This window comes from Salmo trutta, chromosome 1 (genome assembly GCF_901001165.1).
Source record: "Salmo trutta chromosome 1, fSalTru1.1, whole genome shotgun sequence".
In the NCBI taxonomy this organism is placed as follows: Eukaryota; Metazoa; Chordata; class Actinopteri; order Salmoniformes; family Salmonidae; genus Salmo; species Salmo trutta.
In genome coordinates, this window is record NC_042957.1 from 9,323,847 (window position 1) to 9,339,913 (window position 16,067).

The following is a 16,067-nucleotide window of genomic DNA, read 5'->3' on the forward strand; positions in this document are numbered from 1 at the left end:
GGTTAGTGATTGGGTTAATGATCAACAGAGCAGGATGGAGCGGCCTTCCCATTCATAACCAGAAGCAGATCTATCTATCTGTAGTTATTATTATACAGAAAGATTGATTGTGGTGTATTAGTGTGTCCTTGAATAACGAGGGAAATAGATGGTGGTGTACAGTCCCCTGGACCCCTGAAGGTTCTCTTCTCACTGTCAGACAAGGTGGGAGGGAGGTAGCAATAGATAGAAGGCAAGGTGATACTAAATAAGTCTAGTCTGGTTCATCTCAAGAGAAACACCCCTGGTTCGTTGTACCTCAAAAAGTACAAGAAAGAGGATTTGACACCCCACCATCTCAGATTGTTCTGAAATCATTTCTGGAGTTACCATTAGCAGTCCTGAAACATGTTTTTGAAATATCATTTGATCTCTGAGAAATTAAGCTAATAAATTGCACCCAAATTGGCCTTTTTCCTTTATAGGATTCAGGTAATATTCAATAAATATAGTACCCAACATCCAATTTGAATAAACATATTCCTACCAATGAGTAAGACATGATGAATACCCCCCCCCCCAAAAAAAATGTCAAAAGCCACCCACGGAACACAGACCCCCCCACACTCCAAACCAATCCCACCCCAACAACCAGTATGCAGTATCAGTACTCTATGTTTGACAAGTAGTATGAAGCTGTGGCTTGGGTTGTTGCTTCTCCATACTATGTAATGTATTCTCTTTGAGTCTGCTGGATTTCTTTTCCCTGTTCAGAGAAATGTGTCATTGAAGTTGCTTGCATTAGTCACCATAAAGTTATGGGCTCAACAGTGACGCAATGGTCTAAGGCACTGCATCTCAGTGCGACAGGCGTCACTGCAGTCCCTGGTTTAAATCCAGGCTGCATCACATCCGGCCTTGATTGGGAGTCCCATAGGGTGGCGCACAATTGGCCTAGTGTTGTCTGGGTTTGACCCGGGTAGGATGTCATTGTAAATAAGATTTTATTTTTTTAAGTAGTGTGAAAGTGCAAGTTCTGACCACTAGATGCCGCTGTTCCTGCTATACCACCACAGTATTTTACCTGTTGGGATGGTCTCTTTTGTTAATTAACATTGTAGTCCAGTGGAGGCTGCTGAAGGGAGACCGGCTCATAATAATGTCCGGAAAAGAGCAAATGGAATGGAAACATGGAAACCATGTGTTTGATGTATTTGATACCATTCCATTAATTCCGCTCCAGCCACTAGCACTAGCCCGTACTCCCCAATTAAAGTTCCACCAGCCTCCTGTGCTTTAGGCAGGTGATGAATCATACAGTATGTCAGCATGTGATCTTCCTGCATATGGACAGATTACAGTTCAAATAGGAAACAGCAAGGGATATTGGACTCATATGTTTTTCTCAAGTCTTCAAAACATGATCAACATATTATAGAAAAAACAATATGATATTCCATATACTGAATTAGAAAATAAACTATAGTCTCACAACTGATTTAAACATTATCGTGTGGAACAATGACCATTCCTCTCACTCCTCTCTTCAAGGTGTCGGAGTAGTGTTGCTTTTGTTCTCTCCTCTCTTTCATCTCTTAGGCAGTCATTTGCCTTATTAACTTCTGACTCTCTCTCTCTCTCTCTCTCTCTCTCTCTCTCTCTCTCTCCCCATCTTCTCCAGGTGGTCTATAAGAATAATGACATCCGTCTGGAGCTGTCCCGTCTGGCTCGCATCGTAGACCCCAAGATGAAGCTCCAGGGGGAAGTGGTGTTTAAGTGTGAAAACGTACCCACCCTGGACCCAATCAACTTTGAGAGCCCTGATTCCTACCTCAGCCTGCCCAAGTGGAATACCAAGAGGGTCGGCTCCATCTCCTTCGATTTCAGGACCTCCGAACCCAACGGACTCATCCTCTTCACCCATGGCAAGGTATACAAACAACACAGTTTACCTGTTGTACTTGTCTTTCTTTCTTTCACTCAAACTCACAATTTTCTTTTTGTTATGATACTAGTACCAATTTTGCATGTGGCAGCCATTTTGAAGGTTTCACTTGCAGTGGTTGTGATATGTGGTTGATTAACCTGCCTTGGTTGAATGCACTGAAGTTTAAGTCTGCTGTGGGTGAGATATTCCCCCTGATAAAAGCTATTTAGCTGAAACGTTGGTCATTGATTTGTGGCCTACAGTTTATTATCTGTCAGCACCTAAAGAGTGTTCTTGATTTCCAGGCCCAGGACCGTCGGGACGCGGCAGGGAAGAAGAACAACAAGGTGGACTTCTTTGCTGTGGAGCTGCTAGATGGAGGGCTGTACCTGCTGCTGGACATGGGCTCGGGAACCATCAAGGTCAAAGCCACACAGAGCAAGGTCAACGACGGAGCCTGGCACCACGTGGATATACAAAGGGACGGACGATCAGGTGAGGAGGGAGGAAGAGGAGGGGTGGGAGGAGGAAGAAGTGGTACGACATTAATCAAGAGGATGATGAAGCAAAACCTTTTTCGATTCAATTTGCTGATTCTATTTCCTCCACAGTGTGCTTATCCTGTGTCCTCTGACCTGGTAAAGGTTGGACAAACAGAACAGAACACAGAGGTGTAGAGAGGAAAATTATAGTAAAGCAAAGAGGTTTGGATGTTGTTGCCTTGATCTCCACAACAGAATGGATTCACCTCATAGCAGCCAGAGAGAGTGAGTGAGAGAGAAAGAGAGATAACAACCTTCCATAACAAAGCCATCACCTACAGAGAGATGAACCTGGAGAAGAGTCCCCTAAGCAAGCTGGTCCTGGGTCTCTGTTCACAAACACAAACAGACCCCACAAAGCCCCAGGACAGCAACACAATTAGACCCAACCAAATCATGAGAAAACAAAAAGATAATTACTTGACACATTGGAAAGAATTAACAAAAAAACAGAGCAAACTAGAATGCTATTTGGCCCTAAACAGAGAGTACACAGTGGCAGAATACCTGACCTCTGTGACTGACTCAAAATTAAGGAAAGCGTTGAGTATGTACAGACTCAGTGAGCATAGCTTTGCTATTGAGAAAGGCCACTGTAGGCAGACCTGGCTCTCAAGAGAAGACAGGCTATGTGCACACTGCCCACAATATGAGGTTGAAACTGAGCTGCACTTCCTAACCTCCTGCCAAATATCTAACCATATTACAGACACATATTTCTCTCAGATTATACAGACCCACAAAGAATTAGAAAACAAATCCAATTTTGATAAACTCCCATATCTACTGGGTGAAATACCAGTGTGCCATCACATCAACAAGATTTGTGACCTGTTGCCACAAGAAAAGAGCAACCAGTGAAGAACAAACACCATTGTAAATACAACCCATATTTATGTTTATTTATTTTCCCTTTTGTACTTTAACTATATGAACATCATTACAACACTGAATTTAAACATAATATGACATTTTAAATGTCTTTATTCTTTTGGAACATGTGTGAATGTAAAATTTACTGTTCACTTTTTATTGTTTATTTCACTTTGTTTATCAATTTCACTTGCTTTGGCAATGTAAACATACAGTTGAAGTCAGAAGATTACATACACTTAGGTTGGAGTCATTAAAACTAGTTTTTCAACCATTCCACAAATTTCTTGTTATCAAACTATAGTTTTGGCAAGTCGGTTAGGACATCTACTTTGTGCATGAGACAAGTCATTTTTCCAACAATTGTTTACAGACAGATTATTTCACTTATAATTCACTGTATCACAATTCCAGTGGGTCAGAAGTTTAAATACACTAGGTTGACTGTGCCTTCAAACAGCTTGGAAAATTCCCCCAAATTATGTAATGGCTTTAGAAGCTTCTGATAGGCTAATTGGCATAATTTGAGTCAATTGGAGGTGTATCTGTGGATGTATTTTAAGGCCTTCCTTCAAACTCAGTGCCTCTTTGCTTGACATCATGGGAAAATCAAAAGAAATCAGCCAAGACCCCATAAAAAAATATTGGACACCTCCACAAGTCTGGTTCATCCTTGGGAGCAATTTCCAAATGCCTGAAGGTACCACGTTCATTTGTACAAACAATAGTGTGCAAGTATAAACACCATGGGACCACGCAGCCGTAATACCGCTCAGGAAGGAGATGCGTTCTGTCTCCTAGAGATTAACGTACTTTGGTGCGAAAAGTGCAAATCAATCCCAGAACAACAGCAAAGGACCTTGTGAAGATGCTGGAGGAAACAGGTACAAAAGTATCAATATCCACAGTAAAACGACTCCTATGTTGACATAACATGAAAGGCCGCTCAGCAAGGAAGAAGCCACTGCTCCAAAACCTCTATAAAAAAGCCAGACTACGGTTTGCAACTGCACATGGGGACAAAGATCGTACTTTTTGGAGAAATGTCCTCTGGTCTGATGAAACAAAAATAGAACTGTTTGGCCATAATGACCAACGTTATGTTTGGAGGAAAAAATGGGATGCTCGCAAGCTGAAGAACACCATCCGTGAAGCACGGGGTTGGCAGCATCATGTTATGCTTTGCTGCAGGAAGGACTGGTTCACTTCGCAAAATAGATTAAATCATAAAGGAGGAAAATTATGTAGATATATTGAAGCATCATCTCAAGACCTCAGTCAGGAAGTTAAAGCTTGGTCGCAAATGGGTCTTCCAAATGGACAATGACCCCAAGCATACTTCTAAAGCTGTGGCAAAATGGCTTAAGGACAACAAAGTCAAGTTATTGGAGTGGCCATCACAAAGCCCTGACCTCATGCCTTGGGGAGAATTGAAAAAGTGTGTGCGAGCAAGGAGGCCTATAAACCTGACTCAGTTACACCAGCTCTGTCAGGAGGAATGGGTCATAATTCACCCAACTTAATGTGGGATATTTGTGGAAGGCTACCCGAATCGTTTGACCCAAGTTAAACAATTTAAAGGCAATGCTACCAAATACTAATTGAGTGTATGTAAACTTCTGACCCACTGGGAATGTGATGAAAGAAATAAAAGCTGAAATAAATCATTCTCTCTACTATTATTCTGACATTTCACATTCTTAAAATAAAGTGGTGATCCTAACTGACCTAAGACAGAATTTTTACTAGGATTAAATGTCAGGAATTGTGAAAAATGAGTTTAAATGTATTTGGCTAAGGTGTATGTATTCTTCCGACATCAACTGTATGTTTCCCATGCCAATAGAGCACCTTGAATTGAATTTAATTGAGATCGAGAGAGAGAGAACAGAGTGAGAGAGAAAGAGGGAGAGAGAGAGCAACGAGTGAGTGAGAGAGAGATAGAGAAAGCCCAAAGAATGAGAGAGGGATAGAGCGAGACCAAATAGAGAGAGAGGGAGAGTAAGAGACCAAAGAGTGAGAGAGTGAGAGAGACAGAGCAAAGAGTGTGAGAGGGAGAGGGAGACCAAAGAGAGAGGGAGAGAGAGAGACCAAAGAGAGAGAGAAGGATAGAGAGAGACCAAAGAGAGAGGTAGAGAGAGACCAAAGAGTGAGAGAGGGAGAGAGAGACCAAATAATGAGAGATGGATTCAGAGAGACCAAATAGGGAGAGAGGGAGAGAGAGAGACCACAGAGTGAGAGAGGGAGGGAGAGAGAGAGACCAAAAAGGGAGAGAGAGAGAGACCACAGAGTGAGAGAGGGAGAGAGAGAGACCAGAGGGAGAGAGGGAGAGAGAGAGACCACAGAGGGAGAGAGAGAGACCAAAGAGGGAGAGAGAGACCAAAGAGAGAGAGGGAGAGAGAGAGACCAAAGAGGGAGAGAGAGACCAAAGAGAGAGAGAGAGAGAGAGACCACAGAGTGAGAGAGGGAGAGAGAGAGACCAAAGAGGGAGAGAGAGAGAGAGACCAAAGAGGGAGAGAGAGACCATTAGAACTGCTGTTATTTGATGTCCTGTCCTGTGTTATATGTCAGCTTAGAGCCCTGTGTCAACACACTATAGTCTGGTTAACCATACCTAGCATCGATGAAAGAAGGGGAGAAAATGAGGATTGGGAGAATAGGGGGATTTTCAGAAGGAAGAATAGAGAAATTAGACAGATATATGGATATGCGGCTGAGTGGAGTGGTTTAAAGAACTGGCATAATATAACTTGTTTATATATCATGCATTCGGAAAGCATTCAGACCCCTTGACTTTTTCCACATTGTGTTACGTTACAGCTTATTCTAAAATGTATTAAATCATGCTTTTCCCTCATTAGTCTACACAGAATACAAAATAATGACAAAGTGAAAACAGGTTTTTTACATTCTTGCAAAAAATGCTATGAGACAGGAGTATCCTGTTTCCATTGATCATCCTTGAGATGTTTCTACAACTTGATTGGAGTCCACCTGTGGTAAAGTAACTTGATTGGACATGTTTTGCAAAATCAAACACGTCTATATAAGGACCCATAGTTGACAGTGCATGTCAGAGCAAAAACCAAGGCATGAGGTCGAAGGAATTGTCTGTAGAGCTACGAGACAGGAATGTGTCGAGGCACAGATCTGGGGAAGGATACCAAAAAATGTCTGAAGCATTGATGGTTCCCAAGAACACAGTGGCCTCCATCAATCTTAAATGGAAGAAGTGTGGAACCACCAAGACTCTTCCTAGAGCAATCGGAGGAGAAGGACCTTGGTCAGGGAGGTGACCAAGAACCCATTGGTAACTCTGACAGAGCTCCAGAGTTCCTCTGTGGAGATGGGAGAACCTTCCAGAAGGACAATCATCTCTGCAGCACTCCACCAACCAGGCCTTTATGGTAGAGTGGCCAGACGAAATTCACTCTTCAGTAAAAGGCACATGACAGCCCGATTGGAGTTTGCCAAAGGCACCTAAAGGACTCAGACCATGATTCTCTGGTCTGAAGAAACCAAGATCACCAACATCTGGAGGATACCTGGCACAATCCCTACAGTGAAGCATGGTGGTGGCAGCATCATGCTGTGGGGATATTGTTCAGTGGGAGAAACTCCCCAAATACAGGTGTGTCAAGCTTGCTGCATCATACCCAAGAAGACTCAAGGCTGTAATCGCTGCCAAAGGTGTTTCAACAAAGTACTGAGTAAAGGGTCTGAATAGTTATGTAAATGTGATATATATATATTTTTTTTAAATACATTTGCAAACACATCTCAAAACCTGTTCTTGCTCTTTCATTATGAGGTATGGTGTGTAGATTGATGAGGGAAAACCTTTTTTTTATTCTGTTTTAGAATGAGGCTGTAACATTAAAAAAAGTGGAAAAAGTGAAGTGGTCTGACTACTTTGTGAAAGCGCGGTAAGGAGTTCCTGTTCATTTTAAATCTGTCTGTAGTCAGATATCAGAACCACTTACTATTTAATTAACTTGGAGTATATGAAAAACAAACTGAATGGAACAATTGTATTGTCTTTGGAACTGTAAACCTGATTTAGCCACACTCCTCTGACCATGTTAAACACTCGTAGCCTGAGGCTAAAATCCTACCCTTATGTACCATTCTTCAAAAATCTTCTAGAATATATTGCCAGACACAAAACTCAAGACAAGACACACAAGAAAACTACTAAGTACTACTTAGATCAGTTATAAACTGGGTGGTTCGAGCCCTGAATGCTGATTGGCTGACAGCCGTGGTATATCAGACGGTATACCACGGGTATGTCAAAACATGTATTTTTACTGCTCTAATTACGTTGGTAACCAGTTTATAATAGCAATAAGGCACCTCAGGGGTTTGTGATATATGGCCAAAATACCACAGCTAAGGGCTGTGTCCAGGCACTCCGTGTTGCGTCATGCTTAACAACAGCCCTTAGCCGTGGTATATTGGCCATATTCCCCACCCTTTTAATTAACCCACTTATTTTCATCTCCCCTCTTTCCAGGCATCATCTCAGTCGACAGTCAGAGGACCCCCTTCACAGCCAGCGGAGAGAATGAGATCTTAGACCTGGAGGGAGACCTCTACCTGGGTGGTCTCCCTGACAACCGGGTAGGCCTGGTGTTACCTACCGAACTGTGGACGGCCATGTTGAACTACGGCTACGTGGGCTGCATCAGGGACCTCTTCATCGATGGACGCTCCAAAAACATAAGGGCCATCTCGGAGTCTCAGAACACCACAGGCATCAGGCCCACCTGTAGTAAAGTGACAGGGAAACAGTGTGGCAGTAATCACTGTAAGAACAACGGAGTCTGTAAGGAAGGATGGAACCGCTTTATCTGCGACTGCACCGGGACTGGGTTCTGGGCCACCACGTGTGAGAGAGGTGAGTCTACTGGCTGTATTTTGGAAAGTAATTGTTTTTGTACCCAAATTTAATTCACCTTAGATGCTGGGTAAATGTGCAGAGAGGAGAGGAGCAGAGTGGAGAGGAGCAGAGATAGGGGAAGGGAGGGGAGAGGAAAAGTGTGACTTTGGACAGCTTGTATTTATGTAGGCTTTGCTGAAATATTTAATAGGATTTTACTTTTTCGCAAAGTGGCCTTTCTGCAGGGTGCTGTCTTCTCCTGGGGGGAATTGAACTGGGGCTTGGCGCACACGCACACACACACACACACACACACGCATGCGCGCACTGGTGCCAAGGCTGGCTGGCTGGAGGTGAAAATGGTCTCCCCATGTCTGGCTTTAAGAGCTCAACTGCATTAAGTTTTTATGAAGCAGATAGGGCCACTCTGAGCTGTTGAAGGTATGTGTCTGTCTGTCTGTCTGTCTGTCTGTCTGTCTGTCTGTCTGTCTGTCTGTCTGTCTGTCTGTCCTCTCTGTGTAGGGTGCTAGTGTTCTCTTGGTTTGTCATCCTTTTCCAATTTGACCAGATAGGTTTAAGAGATGGGTTTAGGCACTTTCATAAGAACAACGTTCTTGTGAAAATAAATGAGAGAGAGACTGGGAGGTGTTACAGCAGGTATAGAGGGGAGAGAGACTGGGAGGTGTTACAGCAGGTATAGATGGGAGAGAGACTCGGAGCTGTTACATCAGGTATAGAGGGGAGAGAGACTGGGAGGTGTTACAGCAGGTATAGAGAGAGAGACTGGGAGGTGTTACAGCAGGTATAGAGAGGAGAGAGACTGGGAGGTGTTACAGCAGGTATAGAGGGGAGAGAGACTGGGAGGTTTTACAGCAGGTATAGAGAGGAGAGAGACTGGGAGGTGTTACAGCAGGTATAGAGAGGAGAGAGACTGGGAGGTGTTACAGCAGGTATAGAGAGGAGAGAGACTGGGAGGTGTTACAGCAGGTATAGAGAGGAGAGAGACTGGGAGGTGTTACAGCAGGTATAGAGAGAGAGACTGGGAGGTGTTACAGCAGGTATAGAGGGGAGAGAGGCTGGGAGGTGTTACAGCAGGAGTAGATGGGAGAGAGACTGGGAGGTGTTACAGCAGGTATAGAGAGAGAGGCTGGGAGGTGTTACAGCAGGAGTAGATGGGAGAGAGACTGGGAGGTGTTACAGCAGGTATAGAGAGGAGAGAGACTGGGAGGTGTTACAGCAGATATAGAGGGGAGAGAGACTGGGAGGTGTTACAGCAGGTATAGAGAGGAGAGAGACTGGGAGGTGTTACAGCAGGTATAGAGAGAGAGGCTGGGAGGTGTTACAGCAGGTATAGAGAGAGAGACTGGGAGGTGTTACAGCAGGTATAGAGAGGAGAGAGGCTGGGAGGTGTTACAGCAGGTATAGATGGGAGAGAGACTGGGAGGTGTTCCAGCAGGTATAGAGGGGAGAGAGACTGGGAGGTGTTACAGCAGGTATAGAGGGGAGAGAGACTGGGAGGTGTTACAGCAGGTATAGAGGGGAGAGAGACTGGGAGGTGTTACAGCAGGTATAGAGGGGAGAGAGACTGGGAGGTGTTACAGCAGGTATAGATGGAAGAGAGACTGGGAGGTGTTACAGCAGGTATAGAGAGAGAGGCTGGGATTTGTTACAGCAGGTATAGAGAGAGAGGCTGGGAGGTGTTACAGGCTGACATTTGAGATAAATTCTTAATTCTACTTGAAAGCAAGTCTATGACGTTGTAGATCTGTTCTATGTGCTCTATTTCTATGCTTCCTGTTCTTAAATGTTGGTTTTGTGTCTTTTATTTTCGGTTTGGTACACCAGCTTCAAACAGCTGAAACAACAATATTTTTGTTTGTGTAAAATATATTTTACAGCATTTTAGATAGTACTGTACCAGTGGTTCTCTACACTATACTTGCTTATTTTGTCAAATACAATGACAGTAGGCAAACTATTAGTTTTAGCAACCAGGAAATGCCAGAGCAATTTTTGTATAGTGCAACTTTAACATAAAAATCAGGTTTATTCTGTGGCAGACTCAATTATGTCTGTCTTATGAACAAGTGACTTCTGTCTATCTCTATTTCACTCTTTCTCTATCAGAGAGGCAGAGAGGCAGAGAGAGAGAGAGAGAGAGAGAGGCAGAGAGAGAGAGAGAGAGAGAGGCAGAGAGAGAGAGAGAGAGAGAGGCAGAGAGATGTAGCAGAGAGAAGAGAGATGAGAGGGCAGATAGAGAGGAGAGAGGAGAGAGGCAAGAGAGAGAGAGCAGAGAGAGAAAAGGAGAGAGAGGCAGAGAGAGAGAGAGAGAGAGAGAGGCAGGAGAGAGAGGAGAGAGGCAGAGAGAGAGAGAGAGAGAGGCAGAGAGAGAGAGAGAGAGAGAGAGAGGCAGAGAGAGAGAGAGCGAGAGAGGCAGAGAGTCGTAGGCAGAGAGAGAGAGAGCGAGAGAGAGAGGCAGAGAGAGAGAGAGGAGAGGCAGAGAGAGAGAGAGAGAGAGGCAGAGAGAGAGAGAGAGAGAGAGAGAGGCAGAGAGAGAGAGCGAGAGAGAGGCAGAGAGAGAGGCAGAGAGAGAGAGAGAGAGAGAGAGGCAGAGAGAGAGAGAGAGAGAGGCAGAGAGAGAGAGAGAGAGAGAGAGAGGCAGAGAGAGAGAGAGGCAGAGAGAGAGAGAGGCAGAGAGAGAGAGGCAGAGAGAGAGAGAGAGAGAGAGAGAGAGAGAGAGGAGAGAGAGAGAGAGAGAGAGAGAGAGAGAGAGAGAGAGGCAGAGAGAGAGAGAGAGAGAGAGAGAGAGAGAGAGAGAGAGAGAGGCAGAGAGAGAGATTATTTATTTTCCTTTTCTTACTTTATCTATTTGCACATCGTTACAACACTGTATATAGACATAATATGACATCTGAAATCTCTTTACTCTTTTGGATCTTCTGTGAGTGTAATGTTTACCGTTCATTTGTATTGTTTAATTTACTTTTGTTTATTATTTACTTCCCTTGCTTTGGCAATGTTAACATATGTTTCCCATGCCAATAAAGCCCTTGAATTGAATTGAATTGAATTGAGAGAGAGCGAGAGAAGGAGAGAGGAGAGGCAATAGGCAGGCAGGCTGTCCGATCGCGTTAACCTTGCCTCAGTCCTGGAGAGCCAGCTATTTTTGTACCACTCTGAGGCGTATGGGTACTAAAAGGGGGGCGGGAGCTGTTGGGAAAGCACTTCACAAAGCACACAGCCACAGAGCACACACACACACACACACACACACACACACCAGTCAGAAAGACATATCACACAAAATCTTACCCCCTCCTCTCCTCCTCCCACCTTCCCTCGTTCCTTCCTCCCTCCCCATCCTGTCCTCAATCACAATGGTAGCTGACCTGGCAGTGGGCATAAATGTCCGGAGAGTGGGCTCTTCTGACCCCTGTAGAGAGATGGTGTTCTGATGTGTAGGGCCTGTGGGAGGGAGGAGGGATTTAACGTTAGTGGACAAGATGCTTGCGTCATCACTGTGTTACAACACACACACATATACCCTCATACAGACAGACTACGGTAGGTTGCCTGTATAACACATCTGGCAATATTTTTTATCCCCCTAAGGTCGATTTCCATGCCCTACGCACTAATATGACCCCTCTGTACAAAGTTGAGACTCTTACAAACATGTACATGTCCATTGTTTTGCTCTAGAACACCCACAAGCCTTACAATCCTCGTCTGAATGTCCCCGGTACCATTTGAAAACAATTATGGAAGTATACAGAGACTGTTTAATGCCAAAAATATTGGGTTAAATACATGTCAAAACAGCAAACAAATGTTTCCTGATCTTTCTTATATCTCTCAGATATAGGACAGACGCTTCAGAACAAACTTCGTTTTGATAAAACAATATTGACTATCTGTTAATCAATGCGTTTCTATGAGCTAAAATCAGTAAGGCCCGAAGCATATTTATAGAAAAATGGTGTATATATTTTTTTTATACTTCAAGGGGTCATAAAATTCAAAGTGAAAAATCTAGATGATCCTTGGTAAGATCTTTTTGTGTAGTCTTAACATTCTTTATACTCCCCTTGTCCTAAGGGTAAAAAATGACCCGCCTTCTCTAAACCCCTAAAATAAAGCAGCTTAATTGACAACCTGTCATTCATCACAAACTTTGTGAATATCTGGGTTTTTCCTCTTCACAATTACCACAAGTAGGACAGTACACAAGTGTGTTTGCATGGACTTTGCAGATGTATTTCTCACATGTGCAGCACATAATATTGTTCTACAGTCCTTCTTTGGGGGGCAGAATTAGCTCCTCCTGTTGCCTTCCCCAGCTGCAGCCTCAAGTGGATCAGGACAAGATTCAGCCCCCTGAACAGCTTTCACATGCGCTGCCAAGGCTGCTGTGTGGGGGAGACGCTCCCTTCTTTGAATGTGTGGGGTTACAAGTGCCTTTCCCAGCTGCTCCAGGAACACCCTCCTATTGTTCCACTTATCAGGCATCCAGGTAGGGTTGATCTTGTTCCATATCACGAAGGCATTGTATAAGGATACATCAATGATGTTATGGAAGATGACCAGGGACCAGCGGGCAGTCATCCTCCTGCAGCTGTAAGTTCCAATGACCTTGTCCAGATTGTCCACGCCTCCTTTGTTGTGGTTGTAGTCCAGGATGATGGCTGGCTTCCTGTCCTCAAAATTACTGATCTCAGCTGTTTTGTGCAGTGTGCTCAGGAGGACCACATTCTTGTTACTCTTTGGGAGGTAAGAAACTAGAGTGATGGTGGGGGTGAAGGCAAACTTTGATGAGAAGGCCTATCTCCCCCTTGTTGCGAGGAGTCCAAGGTGGAGTTCAGGCTTGTTCTTTCTAACTGTGCCAACCATGGTGATCTTCCTTTTCAGGAGCTGCTGGCTGAGTTCACAAGAGGTGAAGAAATTGTCACACGTGATATTGTGCCCCCTCAGTCCATCTGTCACATCAAGCACAACCCACATCCCCTGGTTCTTCTCCGCTCCTCCACTGGTCGGCTTCCCTGTGTAGATTTGCATCTTCCAAGCGTTGTTGGATTGTGCGTCACAGGCCACCCATACCATGATGCCATACTTTGCTGGCTTGCTGGGCATATACTGCCGGAAAGGACAGCGACCCTTTGACAAAAGAGATTACTATCAGTAATTAGTATCACTGTCACAGAAAACAATCACATAAATCAATGATATTACAGCAATACGTATTAAAATGAACAGTGAAAATCACTTACATTACAGAATAAAAATGTACCTCTGAATGGAACGAGTTGCTCATCCACTGTTACTCCAGGGTGGTAGAGGTATGGTAGACGCTCCACCCACTTCTCCCAGACCTCTCTTATGGCCGCCAGGTTGTCTCTCACACGTCTTGCAGGTCTTGACTCACGGTTATCAAATCGTAGCATTCTTGAGAAAGTGTGAAAGACTTTCAGTGGCATTGTGGCACGGAAAATCATCCTTCCACTCCCTGCATCCCAGAGACTACATGTAGCCTCGCCTCGGGACCTTTACACACCCGCTAAAATTAGCAGCCCTATGTAGGCACGCAGGTCAATCTCATCCATCCTTTTCCAGTTGTCTCCATATCTACGGAAATCTCCAGGATGATTTTTTCGATGGCTGGTGTGATGAACATGTAGAATGTTGAGGCGATGTCCTGGGCATGGGCATCTGCATGTCTCGTGGGCCCTGGGGTCATCTTTATGTCATTTGGTGCTGCCATCCTGCCCTGGTTGTCATATGGTGACAAGGACCATGTTATTTTGCTGTTCTTTGACAAAATGTCTCTCTTTCAGCTTGGGGGATTTTTTTCTGCATCTGAATATGATGCATTGTGCTCTGGGTTGTATTCTTCACCCTATTCTTCTTCAGATACCTCCTCCTCTTCTAAATCATTGTTCTCTGGTTCCTCCTGGACATCTGAAAAAATCTGATCTACGACCTGCTGGGCACTGAAACGTGCACTCATGGCTTCAGCATGGCTTCATCTGAAGCACCTTTTTAGCCTCTGACTGCATTCCCCATTAGTAATCAATGCTTTTAAGAAATGTTTATTTTGTCTGAAATTGTTTTTATTTTGTCTGTGAACTTGAGTCATGTGTGGGGTCGTGGAGGGGAGATGCTGCACATGCACAAGAAAGTTTTAGTTTTGTCTTTGTTCAATCAGTAGCACACATAATCTCAATTTCTCATTGTGTGTGTGTGTGTGTGTGTCTTTGTGGTTTTTGTGGTGTGTAAATGATTTTATAACTGGTGTACAGCTTTCATGGAAATATGAACAAAGGCGATGTTTCACTTGTTCTAACGTTGGGGTCACTAGGAAAAGTCATCACATTTCAAGTTGAAAAAATATAATTTAGGGGGTTTTCTCTGATGTTAAACATAGTGGTGGGTAATTTATGACCCTTAATACAACACATTCCATATAGCTTAGTACAACCCCCTGCCCCCCTCCCCCGGCTTAGACAGGGCTTAGATTGTTTAATGCGAAAAATAAGGGCTTAATTTTCATGTCCCAAAAACTAACAATTGTTTCCTGATCTTTCTTATATCTCTCAGCAGATACAGGAGAGACACTTCAGAACACCCTCCCCCGGCTTAGACAGGACTTAGACTCTGATTGGTTAAAGCCCAATTCATACGGCCTCATTTTTACCACATTTTTGCCAGGATAAGCCTTTTCTATCTCCAGTGCACACGCCGGCAAGTGTAGGCGTGGTAGTAGTCATGGGCCGACGTGGGTTGACGTCTATTTTAATAATTCCATTGATTATACACCATCACAAAGAAATCCATTATTCATTCATTTTAGGCAGGTCCTAAGAAATATTATGCAGCTGAGAGAGTCTTTTCAAAAGTCTACAATTGTATATTTTGAGTTGAATGATGTTACTGGTCTGTGCAGCCTATAGGCTACATGGCTGAGTCATGCACAGGAAATCAGTAGTGATTTTGTTCATTAAACAGACAAGACACACTTAGGCTACCCTGATCACAGTCAACACACATATATGTTATAGTAGGCTAAGAGTATAATGAAATATAACAGAATAAAATACAAATGATATTTTCCCACACATTTTCCCAAACATTGCCATGATGCAAACAGTGAAAGAATACCATGCTATTGTTTGAGGAGAGTGCACAGTTGTGAACTTGAAAATGGAGCAATAAACCAATTAGGCACAATGTTGTGATCAGTGCTAATGAATGAGTCAACAAGACAAGATGATCATGAGCAGCACTCGCCTCAACGTAGCTAACATTTCCACAGTCTAATTGTAGCCTAACCAATATCCAAACAGAGATTCAGTGAAAAGAAAAATCTGACATTGATTTATTTATCACAACCCCACACTTGTCTCAAAGGGGCTGAAATAGTTGACCACACACGGCTATTGCTTCAATTAAATGTATTATAACAACTGGATGAGGTTGGGAGTTTCAGTAAGCAACAGTTTGATGCCTTCATTTGCATTATTCTACTTTATTCCGATATTTTTGTAATTCATTGATATCTATTCCCACAGTAATTCTTAATGGATCCATCGAGTTGTGGATAAGAAAACTATAAGCGGAGAGACGACTGAAGTGACATGACTCGCAAAGTTTAGAACTGCCAGGAACTGGTAACAGCCTAGTAGTAACTGAGGCTGCTTAGCAACCATCAAGAGCTTGAGAGCGTAGTGCGTGATAATGCCTCCTCAGTGTTGCGGCTGCATTTCATACTAAGCCTTTGCGGAAGTTTACCACAGTCGTGCCTAGGTCGGTTTGGTGGAAATAAAGTATAGGCTTTGTCGCCGGCAATATCTTTAATTTATGAAGAAAA

At 43.7% G+C, this 16,067-nt stretch overlaps 1 protein-coding gene across 3 annotated transcripts in view; it reads left to right on the plus strand.

The window, feature by feature from the left end:
* The window catches only part of nrxn3b (neurexin 3b), a 547,141-nt gene that overhangs the window by 158,885 nt on the left and 372,189 nt on the right, over positions 1–16,067 (plus strand). For all 3 annotated transcript variants that reach the window (XM_029706324.1, XM_029706494.1, XM_029706412.1), the window contains 3 exons: positions 1,661–1,909; positions 2,212–2,401; positions 7,838–8,221. In XM_029706324.1, coding sequence (XP_029562184.1) covers positions 1,661–1,909; positions 2,212–2,401; positions 7,838–8,221 — 823 coding nt within the window. The remainder of the gene's footprint in view (positions 1–1,660; positions 1,910–2,211; positions 2,402–7,837; positions 8,222–16,067) is intronic.